We start from the raw sequence: 24,936 nt of genomic DNA on the forward strand, positions 1-24,936 counted from the left end.
AACTGGGGCTATTCTGCTTAGAGAAAAGGTTGAGAGAAGATTAACAAGTTAGATAGAGGTGTTCAAAATCATGAGGAGTCTGGACAGAGCAGATAGGGAAAAACTGTTCCCATTGGTGGAAGGGTCAAGAATCAGAGGGCACCAATTTAAGCCAATTGGTAAAAGAAGCAACAGTGACATGAGGAAAAACTTTTTCACGCAGCGAGTAGTTAGGATCTGGAATGCCCTGCCTGAGGTTGTGGTAGATGCAGATTCAATTAAGCTTTCAAGAGAGAACTGGATAGTTATCTGAAGAGAAAAAATTTTCAGGGCTGTGGCGAAAAGGCAGGGGAGCAGGAATAGGCGAGTTGCTCTTGCACAGAGCCGGCACGGACACGACCAGCTGAATGGCCTCCTTCTGTGCTGTAACCATTCTATGATTCTATACTTTCTAATCAACATGGTTTTGTGCTTTCAACCAATTTCTATTTTTTCACCAGCTAACGCCGGTGGGAATTGAAAAATATAAGACTAGTGCGCAGGAGCAGCTCTTGAGGTCTAGGCTGAAGTACACTGCTAAAGCAGGTTAAACTCTGGTCTTTTGTGCAACCCCACTACCTTCTCCCCATCATTGGTGGCTGTGCCTTCAGCTGTCTAGGCCCCAAGATCTAGAAATCCCTCCCTAAACCTCTCTGCCCCTCTACTCCTGTCTCCATCTTTAAGATGCTGCTTAAAACCCACCTGTTCTAATGTCTGTCCTGCTTTGGTTCACTACAGAAGCAAAATTAGACACAATTGATAAATTGCCATGGAACATTTTACAAAGTTAAAGGCATCATGCAAATGAGTTATTAACGTAAAGGGAACTTTCTTTCTTTTGGGCCTCCTTATCTCGAGAGACAATGGATACGCGCCTGGAGGTGGTCAGTGGTTTGTGAAGCAGCGCCTGGAGTGGCTATAAAGGCCAATTCTGGAGTGACAGGCTCTTCCACAGGTGCTGCAGAGAAATTTGTTTGTTGGGGCTGTTGCACAGTTGGCTCTCCCCTTGCGCCTCTGTCTTTTTTCCTGCCAACTACTAAGTCTCTTCGACTCGCCACAATTTAGCCCTGTCTTTATGGCTGCCCGCCAGCTCTGGCGAAAGGGAACTTTACTCTGCATTGAATAAGGCAGATGAGCAGAGGGCACAGATAGACTCTTGTAAGTATAATGCCATAGCTATTACTGAAACGCAGCTTAAAGAATGGCTCAACATTACTGGTTACGGGGTTTTCAGATGGGCTAGAGAGGGGGAATTAAAAAAGGTGTGGTTAAAGAAACAATCAAAGCTGTGAGCAGAGATGGTATGCAGAAAGATCAAATGAGGCTATATGGGTTGAATTGAGCACCAAAAAAAAAGGGTTAATCGCACTGCTGAGAGTATGCTATGGGCCCCAAACAAACAAACAGTCAGAGGGGATGGAATAGTAGGGGCCTGATTTTTCCTTCCGAGGTCAGGAAACTAACGTCGGATCGGTTTCTGGGTCCCAATCCCACCCCAGGGGGAAGCAGTCACAAGCCCAGCCTGTTAATTGGCTGGAGGAAGGGTTCGGTGGCCATTCAGCAGCTGCGGGGGGTGGGAATGAGCGACTGCAGGCCTGAATTAAACACACTATGGCAGCCGTTTTAGTGATTCAATTGCAGTAGCGAACGTGGAACAGGAAAAGCAGAGGGGTGGAATGTGGGGCAGAGCTGCACATCACTTCACAGGCGCAGAGCTGGAGGTCCTCCTCGAGGCAGTGAAGGAGAGGAAGAGGCCACCCTCCCAAACTAAGCAGGTCTGGATAGAAGCGGCTGAGAACGTGAACAGATGGAGTGTGGTCAGGAGCAACCGGGTGCAGTTCAAGAAAAGTTTCAATGACCTTCTCCACTCTGGCACACTGAGTGCAACACCAGATCCTCATGACTGGCTTCTGGGTATCCAACCTCCAACAGACAAAACAGCTGAGGAGCCCAAGGGCACATGCTGCTCCTAAACATGGATGGAATGTGTGCCCAGGATCCTCAGCAAGGCTGAGAGTCAGAGCTGCTGAGGACCTCCTCCCAGCACTTTTATGCAGCTTCTTACATCAAGGAGCCATTGACATTGACCATAGATGCCACCAGCACCTTAACTCTCTCTTTCTTTCGTCCTTTTATTTATTTATTTATTTAGAGATACAGCACTGAAACAGGCCCTTCGGCCCACCGAGTCTGTGCCGACCAACAACCGCCCATTTATACTAATCCTACATTAATCCCATATTCTCTACCACATCCCCACCATTCTCCTACCACCTACCTACACTAGGGGCAATTTACAATGGCCAATTTACCTATCAACCTGAAAGTCTTTGGCTGTGGGAGGAAACCGGAGCACCCGGAGGAAACCCATGCGGTCACAAGGGAGAACTTGCAAACTCCGCACAGGCAGTACCTAGAACTGAATCCGGGTCGCTGGAGCTGTGAGGCTGCAGTGCTAATCACTGTGCCACCTTGTAGGAGAAAAGGGCACATAATGCCCGCGAAATAATGCAGACCAGAGGAGGAGCTTCCCAGCATACGTTTTCACCACCATGGAAGAGGGAGCAATGATTACCAGGGTGGGTGGCCATGAGCAAGTCAGGGAAGGTGAGATGGGCCTCCCTGGTGGGGAAGGTGAATAGAAACGGCAATGCATAGATTGAATGGGTTGCAACGCACTTCAGCCCAGCCAACAGCATGCCAAAGACTCAGCTGCATAGGGAAGCCTCAGCACTGCCAATACCTCTGCTCTCTACAGCCTCTTCTCATGATCTCTTCTTGTGTCTCCTATAGGGCCAAATATCACAGGAGTAGGACAGATTCCTGTGTCTGCATCGGGGTTAGTGCTGTCAGCGGAGATATCAGAACAAGCAACATCACATGCTAAAAGCGCACACTTCACCAGCTCAGTCACACCTCGGTAGGTCCTCACTCACACCTAGATAGGATGCACTGGGTGTTGAACACATCACTAGTGAGTAAGAGGTGGTGACAGAACAGAAGCAAATGTGGGCAGTCTCCCTCAGAGAATGGAGAGCAGACATCACCATGCTCAGCTGGACACCCAAGCAGGCCCTAGGGAGTCACAGAATCGTTACAGTGCAGAAGGAAGTCATTCCGCCCATCATGTCCGCAATGGCTCTCCGAAAGAGCAATTCCCTCAGTCCCATTCCCCCACCTTCTCCCCATAACCCTGCACATTCTTCCTTTTCATAGAACTGTCTAATTCCCTTTTGAATACTTCAATTGAACTTGCTCCACCACGTTCTCAGGCAGCGCATTCCAGACCTTAACTACTCACTGTGAAAAAGCTTTTCGTCATGTCACTTTTGCTTCTCTTTCCAAATACTTTAAATCTGTGCCCTCTCATTCTCGATCTTCTCACGAGTGGGAACAGTTTCTCTCTATCTGCTCTGTTCAGACCCCTCATGATTTTGAATACCTTTATCAAATCACCTCTCAGCCTTCTCTTCTCCAAGGAAAACAGTCCTAACTTCTCCAATCTATCTTCCTAACTGAAATTCCTCATTCCTGAAATCATTCTTGTGAATTTTTCTGTACTCTCTCCAATGCCCTCACGTCTTTCCTAAACTGTGGCGCCCAGAACTGGACGTAATACTTCAGCTGAGGCTGAACTAGTGTCTTATACAAGTTCAACATAATTTCCGTGCTCTTGTACTCTATGCCCTTATTAATAAAACCCAGGATACTGTATGCTTTCTTAACCGTGCTCTCAACCTTTCAATGACTTTTGCACATATACTTCTGCACCCCCTTTAGAATTGTACCCTTTATTTTAATATTGTCTCTCCATGTTCTTCTTACCAAAATGAATCACCTCAACTTCATCTGCCAAATGCCTATCCATTCCACCAACTTGTCTATGTCCTTTTGAAGTTCTACACTATCCTCCTCACAGTTCACAATGCTTCCAAGTTTTGTATCATCTGCAAACTTTGAAATTGTGCCCTGTCCACCAAGGTCTAGGTCATTAATATACACCAGGAAAAGCAATGATCCCAACACGGATCCCTGGGGAATTCCACTACAAACCTTCCTCAAAGCCCAAAAAACATCCATTAACCACTACTCTTTGTTTCCTGTCACTCAGTCAATTTCATATCTATGTTGCTACTGTGCCTTTTATTCCAATGTCTACAAGTTTGCTCACAAGTCTGCTGTGTGGCACTGTATCAAACGCCTTTTGAAAGTCCATGTACACCACATCAACAACATTGCCCTCATCAACCCTCTCCGTTACCGCCTCAATAAACTCCAGCAACTTAGTTAAACATGATTTTCCCTCAAGTAATCCATGTTGCCTTTCCTTAATTAACTCGCATTTGTTCACGTTACTATTGATTTTGTCTCGAATTATATTTCTAGAAGTTTTCCCACCACCGAAGTTAAACTGACTAGCCTGTAGTTGCTAGGCTTATCTTTACACCCTTTTTTGAACAAGGGTGTAACATTTGCAATTCTTCTGTCCTCTGTCACCAGAGGCTAAGGAAGACTGAAAGATTATGGCCAGTGCCTCTACGATTTCCACCCTCACTTCCCTCAGTATCCTTGGCTGCATCTCATCCAGTCCTTGTGCTTTATTCTCTTTAAATACAGACAGCCTATCTAATACTTCCTCAATCAATTTTAAACCCCTCTAGTGCCCGTCTTAGCTCCTCTTTCAACATTGCCTGGGTTGCATCTTCTTCCTTGGGGAACACAGATATTCATTTAATACCTCAGCTCTGCCCTCTGCCTCCATGTGTAAATCCCCTTTCTGGACCCTAATCGGCCTCATTCCTCCTTTTACCACCCTATTACTATTTATATGCCTATAGAAAATTTTGGGATTTCCTTTAATGCTGGCTGCCAGTCTCTTTTCATGCTCTCTCTTTGCTTCTTTTATTTGCTTTTTCACTTCCCCTCTGGACCTTCTATATTCAACCGGGTTCTCAATTGTATTTTCTAGCTAGCATCTGTCATAAGCACGCTTTTTCTTCTTTATCTTAATCTCTACCTCTTCAAGAAACAAGATTTTACATAGACCAGCAGCAATAGATGTGCTTCCACATCAGAGTTCTCTGAGGTAGCGTGGGATCATGGGCTGAGAACAGAGAAGTTCATTCAGCTCATATGTCACCATGGGTCAGGACTTTGAGCGTACGAGTTCCTCCACTGAGAGACTGGCCAACCTCATGGACAGCCACTGGTCCAAGCACTGGAACGACATCTTCAGAAGCCAGTGGCCTGCTCGTTGTTGGTCTTGTGAACAGATGGCTTCTGTGTAATGGAGACATACAAGATTCTGAAAGGACTTGATGAGGACAGAAGCGGAGAGATTGTTCCCACTGATCAGGGAATCTAGAACTCAGGGACACAGTCTAAGGATAAGGGGTCAATCATTCAGGACTGAAATGAGGAGAAATTACTTCTCAATCTTGAATCTTTGGAATTCTCTACCCCAGAAGGTTGAGGATGCTCCATCATTGAACACATTTAAGGCTAGGATAGACAGACTTTTGGTCTCGCAGGGAATCAAGGGATATGGGGAGCAGGCAGGAAAGTGGAATTGAAGCCCAAGATCAGCCATGATCGAACTGAATGGCGGAACAGGCTCGATGGGCCACATGGTCTATTTCTGCTCCTATTTCTTGTTTTCTCTGTGGCTCTGTCTCAAGGTCTCGTAAAGGGGTGAGTACTCATAACTTCAAAGGAAAGCCCCTGTTCTCTAGAATCCATCCACGAAGTTTGGGGTGTGAAATGAAGAGCTGTGGCACCCTGGACTTCTGGAGGATAATGGAATCATGGCAGCTGCCAGGAAAGCAAGCGCACACATGACGGAAGCTCTTGGTGTGGTTGCAGACCAGCTGAACGTTGAGAAGTGGAAGCCCTTCCTGTTGATGAATCTCACTGGCTGATCACTAGGTGCCTTAATGGCTACATAGGTGCAATCGATGACTCCCTGCACCTGGGGATATTCAACAATGGAAGCAAAACCCACTGCCCTTTGCGTCTGCAAGGCCACATCAGTCTGGAATTGAAGGTACTGTCCAGCTCTTGCAAAAAAGGCCTTCAATAACCTGCGAGATGCAGTGGTGGGCAACCATTTGCAAGATCCTTGGAAGGAGCCAGAGGCAAAGTTGTTCAAGGGCACAGTGACTTTGATGGCTAATGGCAGGGGTTGGCGAGCAGTGCTGCAAGGTGCAAGGTCATCCACGACAAGCTCACAAATTTCTGTGACCATCGGCCTGGACAGGCAAGGTCTCTTGTAGCACTGGTTCTCAGTCATCTCAAGGTAGCTCCTTCTTAGGCGGTACACCTTATGCTGAGGGTATGGCCTCCATGTCCCGCATCCCTCTCCACTGCCCTCCTCATGCCTGGGGCTCTGCTTTCCTGCACAGGATATTGCTCCTCATCACCACAGGAACCGAAATCTGACAGTCATGCTCCCACTGTCAGCTGCTGCCTTCTGTTTGCTCAGGTGGTCTCCCAGTAATGTCTGGAAGCCTTGCCCTATCTTCTTATGCCCCCATGATACCAGCAGGGCAAAGACCCTCTGCACTGCCCACCCGTGCAGTGAACACACTCGCCTGCAACCTGTGCATTCCCAGTGACACTTGTGTCAATAGTTGAGTGCCCCTCGCTGTCATTCTCCCTTTCAAGGGGCCAACCTAATTTCTTGGGGCAGCCATGACTGTCTACTCACTGTGTTGCCATATCCATGGACCCGGCCTGCCCGTGTGCAGCACATGCAACTCCATCAAATCTCAAGCTGGCCCTCAACAAGCTCTTTATCTTAATTGGACTTATTAGCAGATCAGGTGGGTTACCAGAGCCAACCTTCCCCCACCCTGATGAACCTCGTCAGCAGCGGGAAACTAGCACACCAGCTATGCCTTTTTTCAGTGCCCACCCACCTCCATTCCCGCCTTAGGACAGGACCTCCATCTCACATCTTTTTGGCTCAGACTCATTTTGCTAGCGTGAGAGTTGTAGACACTCCAACACAAAGAAGTAAGGGAATTAAGCAAAGTAATTAAGGAAAACCAGCATGAATTATTAAAAGCAAATCATGCTTTACTAACTTGGTTGAGTTTTTTGATGAGATAACAGAGGGTTGATGAAGATAATGAGATTAATGTAGCGTACATGGACTTTAAAAAGTCATTTGATAAAGTGCCACATACAGGCTTGTCAGCAAAGTTAAATCCTATGGGATTAAAAGGGACAGTGGCAGCATAGATACGAAGTTGGGTGAGTGACAGGAAATAGAGAACATGAGTATTGCTAAAAATGGAGACATGTTGTCGAAGCTTTTTGTCTTGCACTCATCAGGACAATCCGCAAGAATACCAATGTAAGGGAACACAACAACTTTATACTGTATGAGGAGAGAGTGCTGATTGGTTGGCAAGTGAACTCTGATTGGTAGGGCTCACAATGTGGTGCATTTGCATGTATATATTAATACACAGGGCTCTGTTCTTTGCAGACAGAAAGAACATGTACAAACATTGCACCGGTTTCAGCTAAACAAAATACGTGACAGACATTCGCTGGTTCATTCCTCAGAGCAATGCCTTGACCAGACTCAAGCTGCCTGGTTTAAATTTCAAACAAAGCTTGGCAGTTAACTGTCAGTGATCGTAAATGGTGCATTCTTCATGGCAACACCTCTACCAGAGTTCATTTGCCAACCAATTAGCACTCTCTTCATGTGCAGTATAAGTTGCTGTTTTCCCTTACATTGGTTATTCGTGCGCATTGTCCTGATGAGTGCAAAACAAAAGCTTCGATAACATGTCTCTATTTTCAGCAATAATCAAGTTCTGTACTACCAAATGAGTAAATACAGAACAGTTGTTTTTTGGACTAAAGGAAGGTGTACAGTGGTGTTCCCAGGGGTCGGTACTCTGACCACTGCTTTTCTTGATTATATATTAATAACCTTGTCTTGGGCGTACAGGGCACAATTTTAAAATTTGCAGATGACACAAAACTTGAAAGTGTTGTGAACTATGAGGAGGATAGTGATAGACTTCAAGAGGACAGATAGGCTGGTGAAATGGGTGGACGCATGGCAGATGAAAGGTAATGTAGACACCTGTGAAGTGATGCATTTTCATAGGTAGAATGAGGAGAAGCAATATAAAAAAGGTTATAATTCTAAAGAGGGTTCAGGGCAGAGGGGCTGAGTGCACAGATCGTTGAAGGTGGCAGAACAGGTTGAAAGCATGGTTAATATGGCATATGGAATCCTGGGCTTTATAAATAGCAGCAGAGGGTACAAATGCAAAGAAATTATGGTGAACCTTTATAAAACACTGGTTCAGCCTCAATTGGAGTATTGTATCGAATTCTGGACATCACACTTTAGGAATGATGTAAAGACATTAGAGAGTGCAAGAAAGAGTTATGAGAATAATTCCAGGGATGAAGGACTTTAGTTATGTGGATAGATTGGAGAATCTGGGAGTTATTCTCCTTAGAGAAAAGGTTTGATAGGAGGTGTTCAAAATCATGAAGGGTCTGGACAGAGTAGATAGAGAGAAACTGTTGCCAATAGTGGACAGGTTGATAAGCAGTGGCTACAGATTTAAGGTGCATGGCAAAAGAACTTATAGCAACATGAGGATTTTTTTTTTTAAATCCAGGATGGGGTTAGGGTCTGGAATGCTGACTGAAAATGTGGACGAAGAAATTCAAAAGAAAATTAGAAAATTATCTCAAGAAAAAATTTACAGGAACAGGGCAGGGCAGTGGGACTAGTTAAGTTACTCTTGCAGAGAGCTGGCATGGACACGAGAGGCTGAATGGCCTCCTTCTGTGCTGTAACCATCCTATGATTCTATTGATCTGTTCTACATCTGACCTTGTAGCACCTAATTCTTACACTGGGTGCCCAAATAACTGATCGGTTCCCCCACAAACATTCTTCATTTTAAAGAGCATAAAAATCACAGCTGCTACCATCGATGCAGTTGGTGGATTCTGTGGTTAGATCAAAATATCTTTCGCAAGGCAAGAAAATTGTCTTAATCTTATACATCATCTAACCTTACATTTTGCTCACAGTACATTTTAGATAGCAGACAGTGGTTGAAACAAGCATAGTTCGACACTTAAACAAGGCAATGCATTGTTTAAGAATTGTGTTGTAGCCCTTAAACAGGATGTTTTGTACAAGTTGTGTCTTGAAGGGTGGGGGGTGTGGGGAAATGGGCAGGAGGGAAGTCAAAATTCTCACCTTCTGAGCATCTCAAGAATCAATTCTGTATGAAGAGTACCACCCCCAAAAGATATCTTTTCTCAAAAAAATTTAAATCTCCATTGATAATAGATTTTAATTTCACAAGAATTCAAATTATAGAACACACGACGATGTAAAACCACAGGTTCATGTCTCCATTTTGTGTTAAATATCAGAACTTTCATTAAGGGCTAGAAATGCAGCATTGTATGCAATATTCTCTAAATGAGATGCTGAATTGAATAGAACAAAATTTGGTGCATAGGTACCAGGGGAAACTGCTGCTTAATGCTGTACTTGCATGGAGCCTTTTAATTGCATTTACTTCAACCGTGCGTGCTCTGTATATAAAAAAAAAGAATGGTGGTGCAATGTTTTACATTGTAAGCAATACTGAATTAACCCAAGAAACGTAGGTTCCTTACCCTTTGGTGTGATCTGCTGCAACTGTTGGAGAAGTTGTTTCAACGCAATTTCTGCAGAATTGTACTTGGCCTCTTTTTTGCTGAAACCTACTCCTTCTTTAAACTCAAACCCATCCACAACTGCACGAAGAGAATAACAGGATATGGCGGAAGCCTCTGCCAGACAAAATATTAAGTAAAGTCAGATTTTCACCAGTGTACAGAATTAATATATTAATTATATTAAAATACCACATCTGGAAATGAGCAAATTATCTGAAAAGCATAGGAACAGGAGTAGGCCATTCAACCCTTTAAGCATGTTCTACTATTCAATTAGATCTTAGCTGATATGTATCTCAACTTCATTTACCTGCCTTTGCTCCATATACCTTGATACCCTCACTTAATAATCTATTGATCTCTTGAAAATTTGAATCCATTGCCTTTAAGGGAGAATGTGTTCCATCCAGATTTCTGCTACCCTTTTTATAAAATGACTTTCTGACTTCACTCCTAAATGGCCAAGCACTAATTTTACCATAGTGTCCCCTTGTTCTGGATTCCCCCTCCATAGGAGATAGTTCTCTGTATCTACCCTACCAAGTAGATTTTTCATTTTAAACACTGCAACTCCTCAGATACTAAAGCAGTCTGTATCCCTATGCAGCAAGACCTGGACAACATTCAGGCTCGGGCTGATAAGTGGCAAGTAACATGCACAACACAGAAGTGCTAAGCAAGGACTATCTCAGAATCACAGAACTGTTACAGCGCAGCAGCCCATTCAGCCCATTGTGTGCGCCAGCTCTCCGAAGAGCGATTCATCTAGTGCCACTCCCCTGCCTTCTCCCCATAACCCTATACCTTTTTCCTTTTCAGTTAACAGTCTAATTCCCTTTTGAATGCCTCAATTGAACCTGCCTCCATCACACTCTCAGGCAGTGCATTCCAGACCTTAATGACTCGCTTCGTGAAAAGGTGTTTCCTCATGTCACTTTGCTTCTTTGACCAATTACTTTAAACTGTGTCCTCTCGATCCTTTTATGAGTGGAAAGTTTCTCTCTATCTACTCTGTCCAGACCCCTCATGATTTTGAATACCACTATCAAATCTCCTTTCAGCCTTCTCTTCTCCAAGGAAAACAGTCCCAACTTATCTATCTTCATAGCTGAAGTTCCTCATGCCTGGAACGATTCTCATGAATCTTCTCTGCCCCCTCTTGAACACCTTCACAGCCTTCCTAAAGTGCAATGCCCAGAACAATACTCCAGCTGAGGCCAAACTAGTGTCTTATACAAGTTCAACATAACCTCCTTGCTCTTGTAGTCTATGTCCCAGTCAAAAAAGTCCAGGATACTGCATGCTTTATTAACCAATCTCTCAACCTGTCCTGCCACCTTCAATGATTTATGCACATATACACCCTTTATTTTATATGGTCTATCCATGTTCTTCCTACCAGAAAACATCACTTCACATTTCTCCACATTGAACTTCATCTGCCACCTGTCTGCCCATTCCACCAACTTGTCTATCGCCTTTTGAAGTTTTACACTCTCTTCCTCACAGTTCACAATGCTTCCAAGTTTTATCATCCGCAAACTTTGAAATTGTGCCCAGTACACCAAGGTCTGGGTCATTAATATACACCAGGAAAAGCAAGGGCCCCAACACTGACCCCTGGTGAACTCTACTACAAACCTTCCTCCAGCCCAAAAAACATCCATTAACCACTAGTCTTTGCTATGTCACTCAGCCAATTCTGTATCCATGTTGCTACCATCCCATTTATTCCATGAGCAAGTCTGTTGTGTAGCACCGTATCAAACGCCTTTGGAAGTCTCTGTATACCACATCAACTGCATTGCCCTCACCAACCCTCTGTTACCTCTTCAAAAAACTCCAGCAAGTTAGGTAAACAAGAGGAAATCTAACCAATCTCCCCTTGATGTTCAAGGGTATTACCATCACTGAATTTCCTCCCCCACCCCCCCAAAACATCCTGGGGGTTACCACTGATCAGAAACTTAACTGGACCAACCATATAAACACCATGGTTACAACAGCAGGTGAGAGGCTGGGAATTCTGCAGCGAGTTATACACCTCCTCAATCCCCAAAGCCTGTCCACCATCTACAAGGCACAAGCCAGGAGTGAGATGGAATACTCTCCACCTGCTTGGATGAGTGCAGCTCCAACAAAATTCAAGAAGCTCAACAACATCTAAGATAAAGCAGCCTGCTTGATCAACATCCCATCCACCACCTTAAACTTTCACTCCCTCCACCACCGGGACACAGCAGCAGCAGGGTGTACTGTCTACAAGATGCACAGTGGCAACTCACCAAGGCTCCTTTGACAGCACCTTCCAAATCCGCGGCCTCGACCACCTAGATGAACAAGGGCACTTGGCGCACGGGAGCACCAACACCTGGAAATTCCCCTCCAAGTCACACTGACTTGGAACTATATCCCAATTCCTTCAGTCGTTGCTTCAAAATCCTGGTACTCCCTCCCCAACAGCACTGTGGGTGTACCTGCACCACATGGGCTGCAGTGGTTCAATAAGGTGGCTCATCACCACCTTCTCAAGGGCAATTAGGGATAGGCAATAAATGCTGGCCTTGCCAACGATGTCCATATGCCATGACTGGACAGAATTTAAAAAACAGCAAAGAATGACTAAAAGATTGATAAGGAGGGAAAAATTGGAGTACGAGAGAAAGCTAGCTAGAAATATAAAAACAGATAGTAAGAGTTTCCATAGATCTATATAAAAGTTAACAAAGCAAGCATTGGTCCTATTGAAAATGAGTCTGGGGAATTAATAATGGAAAGTAAGGAGATGGCAGATGAATTGAACAGGTATTTTGCATCGGTCTTCACCATAGAGGATACAAGTAACATCTCAGAAATGGCTGTAAACCAGGAAATGGAAGGGACGGAGGAACTCAAGAAAATTACAATCACCAGTGAAGTGGTACTGAGCAAATTGTTGGAGCTGCGGGCTGACAAGTCCATGGGTCCTGACGGACTTCATCCTACGGTCCTAAAAGATGTGGCCAGTGAGATAATTGATGCGGTTGTTTTAATTTTCCAAAATTCCCTAGATTTGGGGAAGGTTCCATTAGATTGAAAAATATCAAATGTAACACCTTTATTCAAAAAGGGAGGGAGCCAGGAAACTACAGGCCAGTTAGCTTAACACCTGTCTTAGGGAAAATGTTACAAGCTATTATTAAATAAGACATTATAGCAAAGCACTTGGAAAACTTCAAGGTAATCAGCAGAGTCAACATGGTTTTATGAAAGGGAACTCATGTTTAACCAATTTATTGGAGTTCTTTAAGTAGTAACATGTGCTGTGGATAAAGGGGAACCAGTGGATGTACTGTACTTAGGTTTCCAGAAGGCATTTGATAAGGTGTCATATCACAGGTTACTGGAGAAAATAAAAGCTCATGGTGTAGGGGGCAACATATTGGCATAGACGGAAAACTGGCTAGCTAACAGGAAACAGAGAGTAGACATAAATGGGTCATTTTCTGGTTGGCAAGATGTAACGAGTGGTGTGCCACAGGGACCAGTGCTGTGGCCTCAACCTTTTACAATTTATATCAATGACTTGGATGAAGGGACTGAAGGTATGGTTGCTAAATTTGATGATGAAAAGATATTTAGGAAAGTAACTTGTGAAGAGGACATAAGGAGGCTACAAAGGGTTACATATAGGTTAAGTGAGTGGGAAAAGATTAGACAAATGGAGTATAATGTGGGAAAGTATAAAATTGTCCATTTTGGCAGGAAAAATAAACTAGAAGCACATTATCTAAATGGTGAGAGATTGCAGAGCTCAGATGCAGAAGGATCTGGGTGTCCTAGTGCATGAATCGCAAAAGGTTAGTATGCAGTTCAGCAAGTAATTAGGAAAGTTATCATTTATTGCGAGGGGAATTGAATACAAAAGTAGGGAGGTTACCCTTCAATTATACAGGATATTGGGCAACCACATCTGGATTACTGTGTACTATTTAAAGGAGGATGTAAATGCGTTGGAAGCAGTTCAGAGAAGGTTTACTGGACCAATACCTGAAACGGGCGGGTTGTCTCATGAGGAAAGGTTGGACAGGCTACGCTTGTATCTGCTGGAGTTTAGAAGAGTTAGAGGCAACCTGATTGAAACATATAAAGATCCTGAGGGGTCTTGACAGGGTGTATGCGAAAAGGAGGATTCCCCTTGAACTAGGGGTCACTATTTAAAAATAAGACAGAGATGAGGAGAAATTCTTTTTCTCAGAGGGTCGTAGTCTTTGGAATTCTCTTCCTCAAAAGGCAGTGGAAGCAGAGTCTTTAAATATTTTTAAGGCAGAGGTAGACAGATTCTTGATAAGCAAGGGGTGAAAGGTTATCCGGGGTAGGCGGAAATGTGGAGTTGAGGTTACAATCTGATCAGCCATTGAATGGTGGAGCAGGCTCAAGGGGCCGAGTGGCTTACTCCTGGTCCTAATTTGTACATTCGTATGAATGAGTAAAAAAAAAAAATCACTTCTCATCTAACTGCAGAGAATACAATTCAAGTGTCTGTCTGTCTGTGTCTTCAATTTAACCCTTTATGTCCTGGTAGAATTCTGGTGAATTCTGCACTGTATCCTCTCTAAGGACAATACATATTTCCTGAGCTAAAAGAAAATACCGCAGTTGCTGGAAATCGGAAATAAAATCTGACGTTCTAATGAAAGGTCACCGTCCTGAAATGTTAACTCTGCTTCTCTCGCCACAGATACTGCCAGACCTGCAGAATATTTGCAGCACTTTGTCTTTACCGCTTTCCTGAGGTTTGGTGCCCAAAATTCAACCCAGTACTCCAATGGGGTCCGATCAAGGATAGCACAACTGATGCATTGCTCCTTCGTTTTTGTATTCCAACCCCGTTTAGATAAATTTCAATATTCCCTTAGACCTTTTGATTACATGTTGTACCTGTGCACTAGCCTTTTATAATTTGTGTACATTAACACTTAAATCGTTTTGTTGTTCCACAGTTTCTCAACGTTCAACATGAAGATAATATTTCAAATTGTCTTTCGCGGATCCAAAGTATCTGACCTCACACTGTCCAATACTGAACTTCATTTACCATAGAAAGACTAAGTGAATAGGCAAAACTATACCCCTTCGTAACTTCCTCTGCCCATCTACACAACTTACTGTGCCTAACTTAGTGGCATCTTCAAACTTAGATACACAACTCTATTCTTTAATCAAAGTCATCGATGTACATGTAGATAGGTTGAGTACAGATCCCTAGGTATCACAGGTCACATCTAGCTAGAGAATGTTCCCTTTGTCCATTACCTCTTTTTCCCATCTCCCAACCAATTACCAATCGTCATCAAAATGTACCTAAATTCTGCATCCTTTCATTTTGCTGATAATCTTTTACGGGTATTCATATCAAACGCCTCCTAGAAGTCCACACAGCCAATATGCATAGACACTTCCCTATCCACCATTCTAGTGATCTTGACTAGATTAGTTAGACATAATCTACTATTCATTAATCTATTAGCAAAATACTGCAGATGCTGGAAATTTGAAATAAATCAATGCTCTTTCACTCGCTCATACTGGTCCAGTTGCTCAATTACTTCGTCCCCAGTGAGATTCTAGTAACTTTTTCATGATTGATGTTAAACTTATGGGTCTGGCTTCTTCCTCCTTAAATAAAACAATGGCACCTACAATTTTGCAATTCAAAAGTAGAATTTCTGAAGCTAAAGGAAAATTACGTTTAACACATCTGCAATTTCCTCATCTGGTTCTTTTAAGAATCATCAGTTCCTGGAAATTTGGCTCTCAAGTCCTATCGTTCTCTCCATTAGCACCTTTAAAATTCGGTCAACCAAGTTCCTCCCCTCACTTAAATTTAGGTTCCCTCATACTACTGGTATTTATCCTCTTCACTGTAAAAATGGATATAATATTATTTAAAAAGACTACCATTTCCTGTTACCTATTATAGGCTCACCTACATTTGCCTTTAATGGACCCACATTATTATTCTTCTTCACTCAATACATTTAGAAAAACCTTTTCAGTCGACTAGTACAACCTTTGCAAGATTTTAGTACATGTTCCCTTTCTGCACCTCATTACTTTCTTTGTATCCTGTTGTTGCTTTATGTAGCTCTCACAATCAACTGGTTTTCCACTTTTCCTTGCATTTGTTTAAACCTTTTTTATGGCTTGATATCTCTCACCTTATTTGTTGACTATGGTTACTTAACTAAACAACTGGATCCTTTGTCTTTTAGTGGTATGTACTGATTTTGTACTGTACCAAATACATAGGAAAAGGAGTAGACTCTTCAGCTTCTTCAGCCATTCAATTAGATCATGGCAGATCTGTGGCTCAACTCCATTTCCCTGTCTTGGTTCCAAATCCCTTAATCCAAATATATAGAGAAAAAAAACCTTAGTTTTTAGTTTTTAATTTTTCAGTTGACCCCAGTATCAACAATTTTTTGAAGGAACAGAGTTCTAAATTTCTACAATCCTTTTTGGATGTTTCAATTCTTTCGCGAGATGTGGGTATCGTGAAGAAGTGCTTCCTGACATCACCCCTGAAAGGTCTAGCTCTAACTTTAAACAGGTTATGCACCTTTGTTCTGGACTCACCCACCAGAAGAAATAGCTTCTCTCTATCTACTCTATCAAATACTTTTAAGTATCTTGAATACCACAATTAGATCCCCCTTAATCATTAATACTCAATAGAATAAAAGTTTAGTCTATGCAACCTCTCCTCATAATTTAACATTTAGTCCCATTACAGTGAATCTGGCCTGCATGCCCTTGAAGACCAATATATCCTTCCTGAACTGCAGTGCTCAAAACTGAACAGTACTCCAGCTGCAGTCCAACCAAAGCTTTATACAACGTTAGCATAACTTTTACCCCTGCGTACTACAGTCCCCTAATATTCCATTAGGGATTTTTTTTTTTTTTTGTCCTTGTCATCTAGTTTTAGTGATTTTTCTTCTTGGACCCTTTCTGCTCCTCCAGTTCCCAGCTTCTCACCATTTAGAAAACACTTAGCTATCTTTCTTGAGTCAAAGGCGGATGACCTTGTGCTTCCCCATACTGAACTCCATCTGTCATAGTCATGCAGTCACTTTATCTATCAATGTCCCTTTGCAACTTTCTGCTCCCATTTACATTATGTACTGTCATCAGCAAATTTGAATATACTTCCCACTGTAGGTTTACTCATTAGAATTTCACCCCAGTTTATTGCAGCCAATTCATTTTGCATCCCTTTGAAGTTTTGGATGAGAAATTAATTGAGCACAGTAAACATAAAAAGCCAAATAAAAACAAGAAATGCTGGAAATACTCAGCAAGTCTGGCAGCATCTGTGGAGAGAGAAGCAGAGTTAACGTTTCAGGTCAGTGACCTTTCATAAAAAGCCAGCAGGTTTATAGTGTGATGGTTTAATGGATTGGTCCAATACCAAGGGGTGTTATAAATATATTATCTATACTTAGTGAGTATCTATGTGTTATTTCCCACAGGGCAAGTTACCGAAGGAGGGAAAATAGGAAGTTATCATCCCAGATAATTGAGTTTGAATAGCTGGTTACAGGTACTATGGCAAGACCATGGAGAAGGTCTGCAGTGAACAGATGGAAAGGAAAAGAAAAAAAATAAATGTAAATTCTTAAAAAGGAACATGTCTAACAGAAACTTTTAATGTCTTCAGCAAAATACCTGAATTCTCCACTTCTTGGAAATGCAGACTGCATCCTTTGCGTTGGCAAAAGAGATACAGCGCAGAAACAGGATTCACGTTTTTCTCCTCAAACTCTTTCAGCAGTGCAATCAAGCCACTCACATGTTCAACTGGTTCAGTAATTGCAGGAAGCTCCTCCGTACCAGAATTAGCTAACAGAAATGGAGACTCAGTTTGTAACAATAAAAATTCAACACTGTTGGGCTGCTACCTTTGAAATAACAGCAAACTGACTGCGATTCATTTATACATTTTTAAATCTTCCCTACGATCTTCAAAATGTCCTACCCCATATTTGCTGTAGCAAATGGAGTTGATGAGGGACTTGTTATGTAGAGATTAGAGATGAGAGAAGTTGGCATTGTTCTCCTTAGAGTCAATAAGGTTTTGGGGGGATTTAATAGAGGCATACAAAATTGAGAGTGTTTTGATACTGTACATAGGGAAAACCTGTTTATACTGGCATGAAAGCCAGTAATTGGGGACACAGGTTTAAAGGTAATTAGCAAAAGAATCAAAAGGGAGTGAAGGAGACTTTATTTTATGCAGCAAGAGGTGACAATCAGGAATGCACTGCCTAAAAGGGTGGTGGAAACAGATTCAATAGTAACTTTCAAAAGGGAATTGGATAAACACTTGAAAATGAAAATTTTGAGGGCTAAGGGGAAAAGAGCAGGGCAAAGGGACTAACTGGATAGCTGTTTCAAAGTGTCAGCATAGGAAAGATGGTCCAAATCGCCTAGTTTTGTGCTGTATAATTCCATGATTTGACTCTGATCTTATAATAGCCAATGGTTAATAATTAAAAAAGCTCAGCAAGAGTTTTGGCCCAGCCTGCAAAATGACAATTATCAGCCAAATAAGTTGGCATATCTAACAAAACAGCAAATTGCGAAACATAACTTGGGGAGGCAGTGGCATAGTGGTAATGTCATTAGACTAGTAATCCAGAGCCCAGGCTAATGCTCTGGACATGGGTTTGAATCCCAGCACAGTAGATGTTGAAATTTGAATTCAATTAATAAATCTGGAATTAAAATCTAGTCTAATGGTGACCATTGTCGATTGTTGTAAAAACCCATTTGGTTCACTAATGTCCTTTAAGGAAGGAAATCTGCTGTCCTTACCTGATCTGACCTACATGTGACTCCAGACCCACAGCAATGTGGTTGACTCTTAAGTGCCCTCTGAAATGGCCTAGCAAGCCACTCAGTTCAAGGGCAATTAGGGATGGGCAATAAATGCTGATCTTGCCAGTGCGCCCACATCCCACAAACGAACATTCTCATCTACAGAACTATTCTGAATTTTAAAAAGTCATGAACTTAAAAAATTAGATAAAACAAATGTAAAACATGTGCAGAGTAATCTACTCTGCAATTGCTCAAAGCACTTATTCACACAATAAGTGATTAATACTTGGAATGGTTTTCTATGTAGGGTAGTGGAGACAAAAACCTAGAGCCATTCAAGTGGCTGCTATGAATCGGGGGAAGGGAATCAGAAGTCTATAAAAGAATGACCTACATGGGCTGAGTTCACACGATTTTATGACCTTTGTGCAACATGCAGCTAGATAGATACTGGATAGCACATATGATATAAGCAAACACAAAGGGTTCAGATATCTCAAAACCTCAAGCAATTTGGTCAGCTGCACCAACACCTCCGAGGATTGAGATGACATTATCTGAGCATTGCACACGTAAATCACTTTCTAGATAATCTGTTGTCCGAAATTCTATAGGTCTGAAAATTATAATTTTGTTTATATTCTGATTGATATCAATATAATTAATCCAATTTTGATCCCACCAGCATTAGGGCACTAAATCAATATTGTTAAAATGAAAAGACAATAAAAAATACAAGTTACTCTTATAAATGTACTTGTTTAGATTGAATTGTCTCAATCCAGTTGCTTTATCCTAGTAGAAGATTACAGGCCCATATTAAAACTGTTAAGTGGTCAAATTTAACAGGCCATACTTAAAATAAATACCAGTATGAAAGAATCTTGAAGTGTCATTTTAAGAAACTGAAGACAGGTTGCAGCTAACACTACAGCATCTGATGTATCTTGAAGTGTCATTATTCATAAATTCCCAACCACTAGAATTATAGTTAATTGCTTTAATATGTCACTTGAGTCAAGAAGCTCTGACTTTTCAATGTAGAAATGTTCTATGCTCTTTAGCTATTCAGGTTCCTAAACTCCAGGTTAGAAATCTCAAGCAGCATCATGGTTGAGGGGTACTCCCACAAATACTACACAGCAAAGCGGTGTGAAACAACTCTGCAGCTGAGATTCCTCTTAAGGTAAGCAACTGATGCCAACTATGCTGCTATGGGAGTTGCTATCCAGGTATTCTCCATGGGCAGGAAAAGGAAAACAGTATAGAAAAATCACTGTTAGGAGATGGCTATAGAGTAACTATGCTGGAAAGTTCAAACCAGGTCTATAGCTTAGTAAGACAATGCCAGCAAGAGCCAGGAAACAAAATTAATTATCTGTTTCTCTGCTCTCATGCGAAAATTTTCTTCTTCCTCTTCAGTTTTCTCTCCAGTCCCATTGTTTGTCTTACTTCCGTTCCCACTGTCTAGTTGTTAAATACTGCACATTGCCATCTCAATTAGGTACACATACATGTGCTATGTATGCTGGGAAAGCCCTGACTCTTGCAGTCAAGTGAAAATATTACCAAATCATTGCACCAACAATCACTAGATGCCTGACCAGCAAAATCAAGTCTCCTCACCACTTTCCAAATCAAGGGGAAACCAGCCAAGTTTATGCAACCTGTTGCTTGTAATTTAACCCTTTAAACCACAGCATCGGAGAAAAGTACTAATGGAGAAAGGAATAGAAGGATCTGCTGATAGGGTTAGATGAAGTAGGGTGGGAGAAGGTTCATATGAAACAAACACCAGCAGACTGGTTGGGCCAAATGGCCTATTTTTGTGTTGTAAATTCTATACAATATAACCTCTAACAATTACTAAAACCTGTATTCTCATGGTTATATACTGTACCTGGGTTGAGTGCATCCACCTGCATCTGCAAACCTTTCTCATTCTCTGATTTCTCAGTTTGGAGCTGCAATGTGGCAGAAGCAGTTACATTGCAATCCAGGTTCATTCCTGAATCAGTCTGGTCTGTGGAATCTGCTGGTTTTAGGCCTGTAGTAATAGTTGGTGGGCATTCCATTGGGCCTTCATTTTGCTCTGATGGTGAATACGGCACATTTCGCGAAAGTGACGCAGCCAATCGAAGGATTCTTCTTCCTTCCTTTGGAGTCTCCCGTGCACTCATCTTCCTGAAATTTCAAAAGTTTTCTTATTCATGCTCATTTTAAAATTAAAAACTTGATATTACAATTAATTTTCATCCCAGCACACAGATAGAAACACAAGTTTGATCGGCCACATAACATGGCTGAATCTATTCACAACATTATAGGAAGATCATTAAGATGAGCACAGCTACCTGTGTCGTACAGGCAGCGAAAGAGAGCAATTGGCAGAGGCAGATCAATTCTTGACTACAGGTAGTACATAGCAGGTAAACTATGAAAATAGAATGATTCAACATCCACACAAAATTGATTATTTTAGGCCTCCCTTCTCCACACACTGCAATACAAGGGTAAGAATATTGCTTGTTCCCAGACAGTTTCTCAAGTCAGCTGTTAAAATGTGGGAACAAGCGATCCACTACCACCAACAAATGTCTCCAGAGCCAAATAGTACCCAACCAAGTAACTTTGTACATGTCAGTTAAAGGGCAAGTACAGATCTAAGATTACCTACTCAAATTTAGATAGCTGGAATTAAAACACATACATATGAAAATGGGACAACTGTTACCAACTACATATTCTAGTGTTTCAGTTCTTACATTTAGGATTACCTGGCAAGTCATCAATGCACAATTCAGTCCATCAGTTTCACCTTGATTAAAATCAGGTTTGCCAATGGAAAACAGTATTTGCTGTTACAACAATTTTTCTTTTTGAAATCCAATTAAATCTAAAACAATGATTTTCATGGTCTGTGAAAGTGGGGGTATCATAAATAACGCATAGTCTGAGTCAGCACATTATCAGTTGTAATTAGGACACTGATTGTAAAAACCACATGAGTCACAGAGGAAGAATTTCACCTACAATTCTAAAGGGCTGGATTTTGCTGTAGTAATGACAAACTGTCAGCACTCATCAAGACTCCTCTTCAACTGGAAGTAACTTCTGCACAGTTAAACATGGAAATAAGAAGTTGCTGTCAGTGATTCCATGCTTCTCTAGAAGATGCACTGTTGAGGTCCTCCCAGGATGTAATCAATTAAAAATCATTAAACTGCCAAAGACTTCCACTCTTAGACTAACTGTAAAAATCCTTGAAAAACCTTGTTAATGAGGTATAACTAGGTCTTTGAATGGAGTATCAAGTGCATAAGTATTGCTAAACAGCCTCATTGGCCTCAAGAAGCTGATTTTATATTTGCTGAATGTCAAATTTGTCATAAGAAATGCCACATTTTAAGTTTATGATACTTTAGTTTCTACTTTAATCCCAGAAGTAAGACCCAATCATTAATGTTGCAATTTGTAAACATTTAAAATGAAAAATGAAGTAATTCAGTGTTTTTTTTTAATTTCCTGGTTTGCCGACAGAGAATTCTTCAATGTGAGCGACTGCTTATCCTGCTTGGTAACATCACTGTTCCTGGATGGCTGCAGATCCCCTTGGCTCAGCACCAGATTCAAACTGACATTGGAAAAGGGGAAATCCACACCACTGAGATCGCTATATTTTTGTGGGCAACTTTCTTCGAGGTCAGCAGCTAGTGCTGTTGACTGCAAAAGCCAGTTCTTTGTCTAGTCACCACACAAAAATTTCTAACAGCAACAATGTTCAAGTATTCCGCCCAGTTCTGCAGACTATATATGCCAACATGTAGTTGAATATGTATACTAGATCTTGCAATAACTGATTTCTACATCAGTACTTCTAAAACAAATTGCGTGAGGGTTAAATACACATTTATCAGATAGTTACACATGTTCATGCTGCAAAATGCACACATTCTCCTTTTTTAAAGACTGGTGGAGGCATGGCCGGGGGGAGGGGGGGGGCAGCATTAAACATGCCTGGTTGAGGTACAGTCAATATTGGTTGCAATCTAAACAGCCTTCCATGCTATCTTTCAACTGTATGTGTGCCAATTCCATTTTGCACACTACTCAAATTAATAACACAGGGAAGTGATTTATTGCAGCAAGTGATTTGTTATTGCTCAGAAATAGTAATTTTTAATCACCTCAAGACCTTCAACGCAAAACTGCAACATCTTGCCAGCAAATTAAACAATTTAAAAATGCATTCACATGCTGCACTACACCAGATCACTTGCCCTAATTATAAATAGTTCCTCATTTGCCCACTAACAATTCTTTAAAATCTAAAGTTGTACCTCACTGGAGTAACTTTTAAAACAGTTACCAGTGACCATCTGTTCAAACATTAAATTAAAAAAATCAGAAAAAATATACTGATGATTCATATTTTAGCACCCATCAATTAAACAGAAATCTGAGGCTCGACTGGACACAACATTCTTCCATTCCAACACATTATGGCAAGCAAGTAGGAAAAGTGTTCACAATTGCGATACCCTAACACAGTACAATTTCTATCAAGGCAGTATAAAAACAAAAATCACTGATTGCCCACAAGTGTGGCTATGGCAACATCATTTTAGCCACATTCACTAATTTTTACATAAACACCTTGCGTACACCTAGATTATATATTTAAGTAAATGTACACAGGAAATACATCATTTAGTAAACAAGAAAGTAAAACAAATAAAAGCACTCACAATGCTTTTCAGCATGCAGATTTTCACAAATAACTGTACAAGAAGTTAAATTACACCATGCATACATTGCCTAAATAGATGTACTGAGATTAGGTGTCCATCCGATTAATTTATTTAATAAGCATAAATCCAGTTAGCCCAAAAGTGGTTACCGTATTGGACAACACTGATGTAATGCAAGTGGTCAAGGGGCAGAAGTGGAAGCTCAATGGGAAAGTTACTTTTACACAACCTCCAAATGCCATTTTCAGAATCACTGACATTTAGGGTAACAAACCAAACAGCAGGATGGCAAGTGGACCTAAATATCTTGGATGAGCACAAATAAGATATAGAACACCTGCCCCTTGGCAGTCATTGTGTCCCCAGGACAGGTTAGCCTCCTGTGCATTTTTAACTCGTCAGGCTTTGGGTGACCAGCCACCATGGTTTATCAATTGGAAGGTCAGTAAAAACTCTTTTTTCCGCAATTGATGCATTTAACAAAGAATGCCGTATGAATTTGTGCCTGTAAGTGGAGCCCCAGCTGGTTATGGACTGGACGAGAGGTGCTCCTCAGAAAGAGCCACAGAACCAAACATGGGGGCAACCATTTTACTATATATATCAGCATGCTTTGAACTACGATACGTTATGCGAAATAATAACGTCAACATTTTTTCCAAACTCCTGAAAAAAGTGCATCTTATTTTTAAAACGTGAAGATAAAACTGCTACAAACACAGCCCCATCAGATTAAACAGGTGAATTTTCTTCTGATTTTTACCCCTGGGTTAAAGTGAACCCTGCTTCTGACTGGAAGAGCTGATTCCTCCTCAGGCCTGCAGCTGCCACTGACGGAAAACAGCCCCCCAAAAAAACCGCGAACCGGAAGTGGCATGTAAGCCCCGCCTTCTCCTGCTCTCGGGCCAATCACCCCGCTGCTTTTGTTGATTGACAGGAGGCACGTGATTGTTGATTGACAGGAGGCACATGATGAAACAAACGGCCGTTTCTCTGCCATGGCCGGCATTATATGCAGGCTGTTGGAGGAAATGAATTTAAAGTTAAATTCTTTTCTCAAACTCAGTGGGGAGCTCGTAGATGTTTTGGATGAGGAAGATGTCCGGCATCCAAATGGAACATTTTTTGTTTTATGCCAAGGCTGCGTATGTGCAAGTCATGGGTGTGGAGAGAAAAATGTGGTCATGTTTTCCCGCCAAAACTGTTGGTGGAGATTCTTGCTTCAGTGGATATGTTTTGTGTAAAATGCAGTTTTCGTCTGTCTGGACTTTTCTGATTGGTCAGTTTAAGGAATGCAACTTTAGGAACTTTCCCCTTTATCCAAGGGGCTCCTATCAAATGAATCAAAAATTGTTACATTTAGTAAACTCTTCTATCTCAGTGTTACAATAAAATGAGTATCTGTTGGTGAGTTAATTGGTGGGCGGTGCGTGGGTTTCGTTTTCAGTGCCATTTTCGATTGGGGCGAAGGTGAGTAGCGGAATTGAATTTTTTAGCGGGATGAGATACATGACAGATTTGTATAAGTGTTGTTTTAGGGACGTGTTCGCAAGCTGTGCAGGGGAAAAAGCGGAAGGTAAGCTCC

The 24,936-nt window shown here is 41.7% G+C and overlaps 1 protein-coding gene across 1 annotated transcript in view; it reads right to left on the reverse strand.

Annotated features, from left to right (window-relative positions):
* LOC137353179 (adenosine deaminase domain-containing protein 1-like) overlaps positions 1 to 23,775 on the reverse strand; it is a 101,947-nt gene extending 78,172 nt beyond the window's left edge. Inside the window, exons 1-4 of the mRNA XM_068019226.1 lie at positions 23,693 to 23,775; positions 20,501 to 20,784; positions 17,446 to 17,619; positions 9,694 to 9,849 (exon numbers count right to left, since the gene is read on the reverse strand). Of these exons, the coding sequence (XP_067875327.1) occupies positions 9,694 to 9,849; positions 17,446 to 17,619; positions 20,501 to 20,784; positions 23,693 to 23,775 (697 nt within the window). The remainder of the gene's footprint in view (positions 1 to 9,693; positions 9,850 to 17,445; positions 17,620 to 20,500; positions 20,785 to 23,692) is intronic.
* Positions 23,776 to 24,936: the final 1,161 nt, after the last annotated feature.

The sequence above is a fragment of the Heterodontus francisci genome, chromosome 40, assembly GCF_036365525.1.
Source record: "Heterodontus francisci isolate sHetFra1 chromosome 40, sHetFra1.hap1, whole genome shotgun sequence".
NCBI lineage: Eukaryota > Metazoa > Chordata > Chondrichthyes > Heterodontiformes > Heterodontidae > Heterodontus > Heterodontus francisci.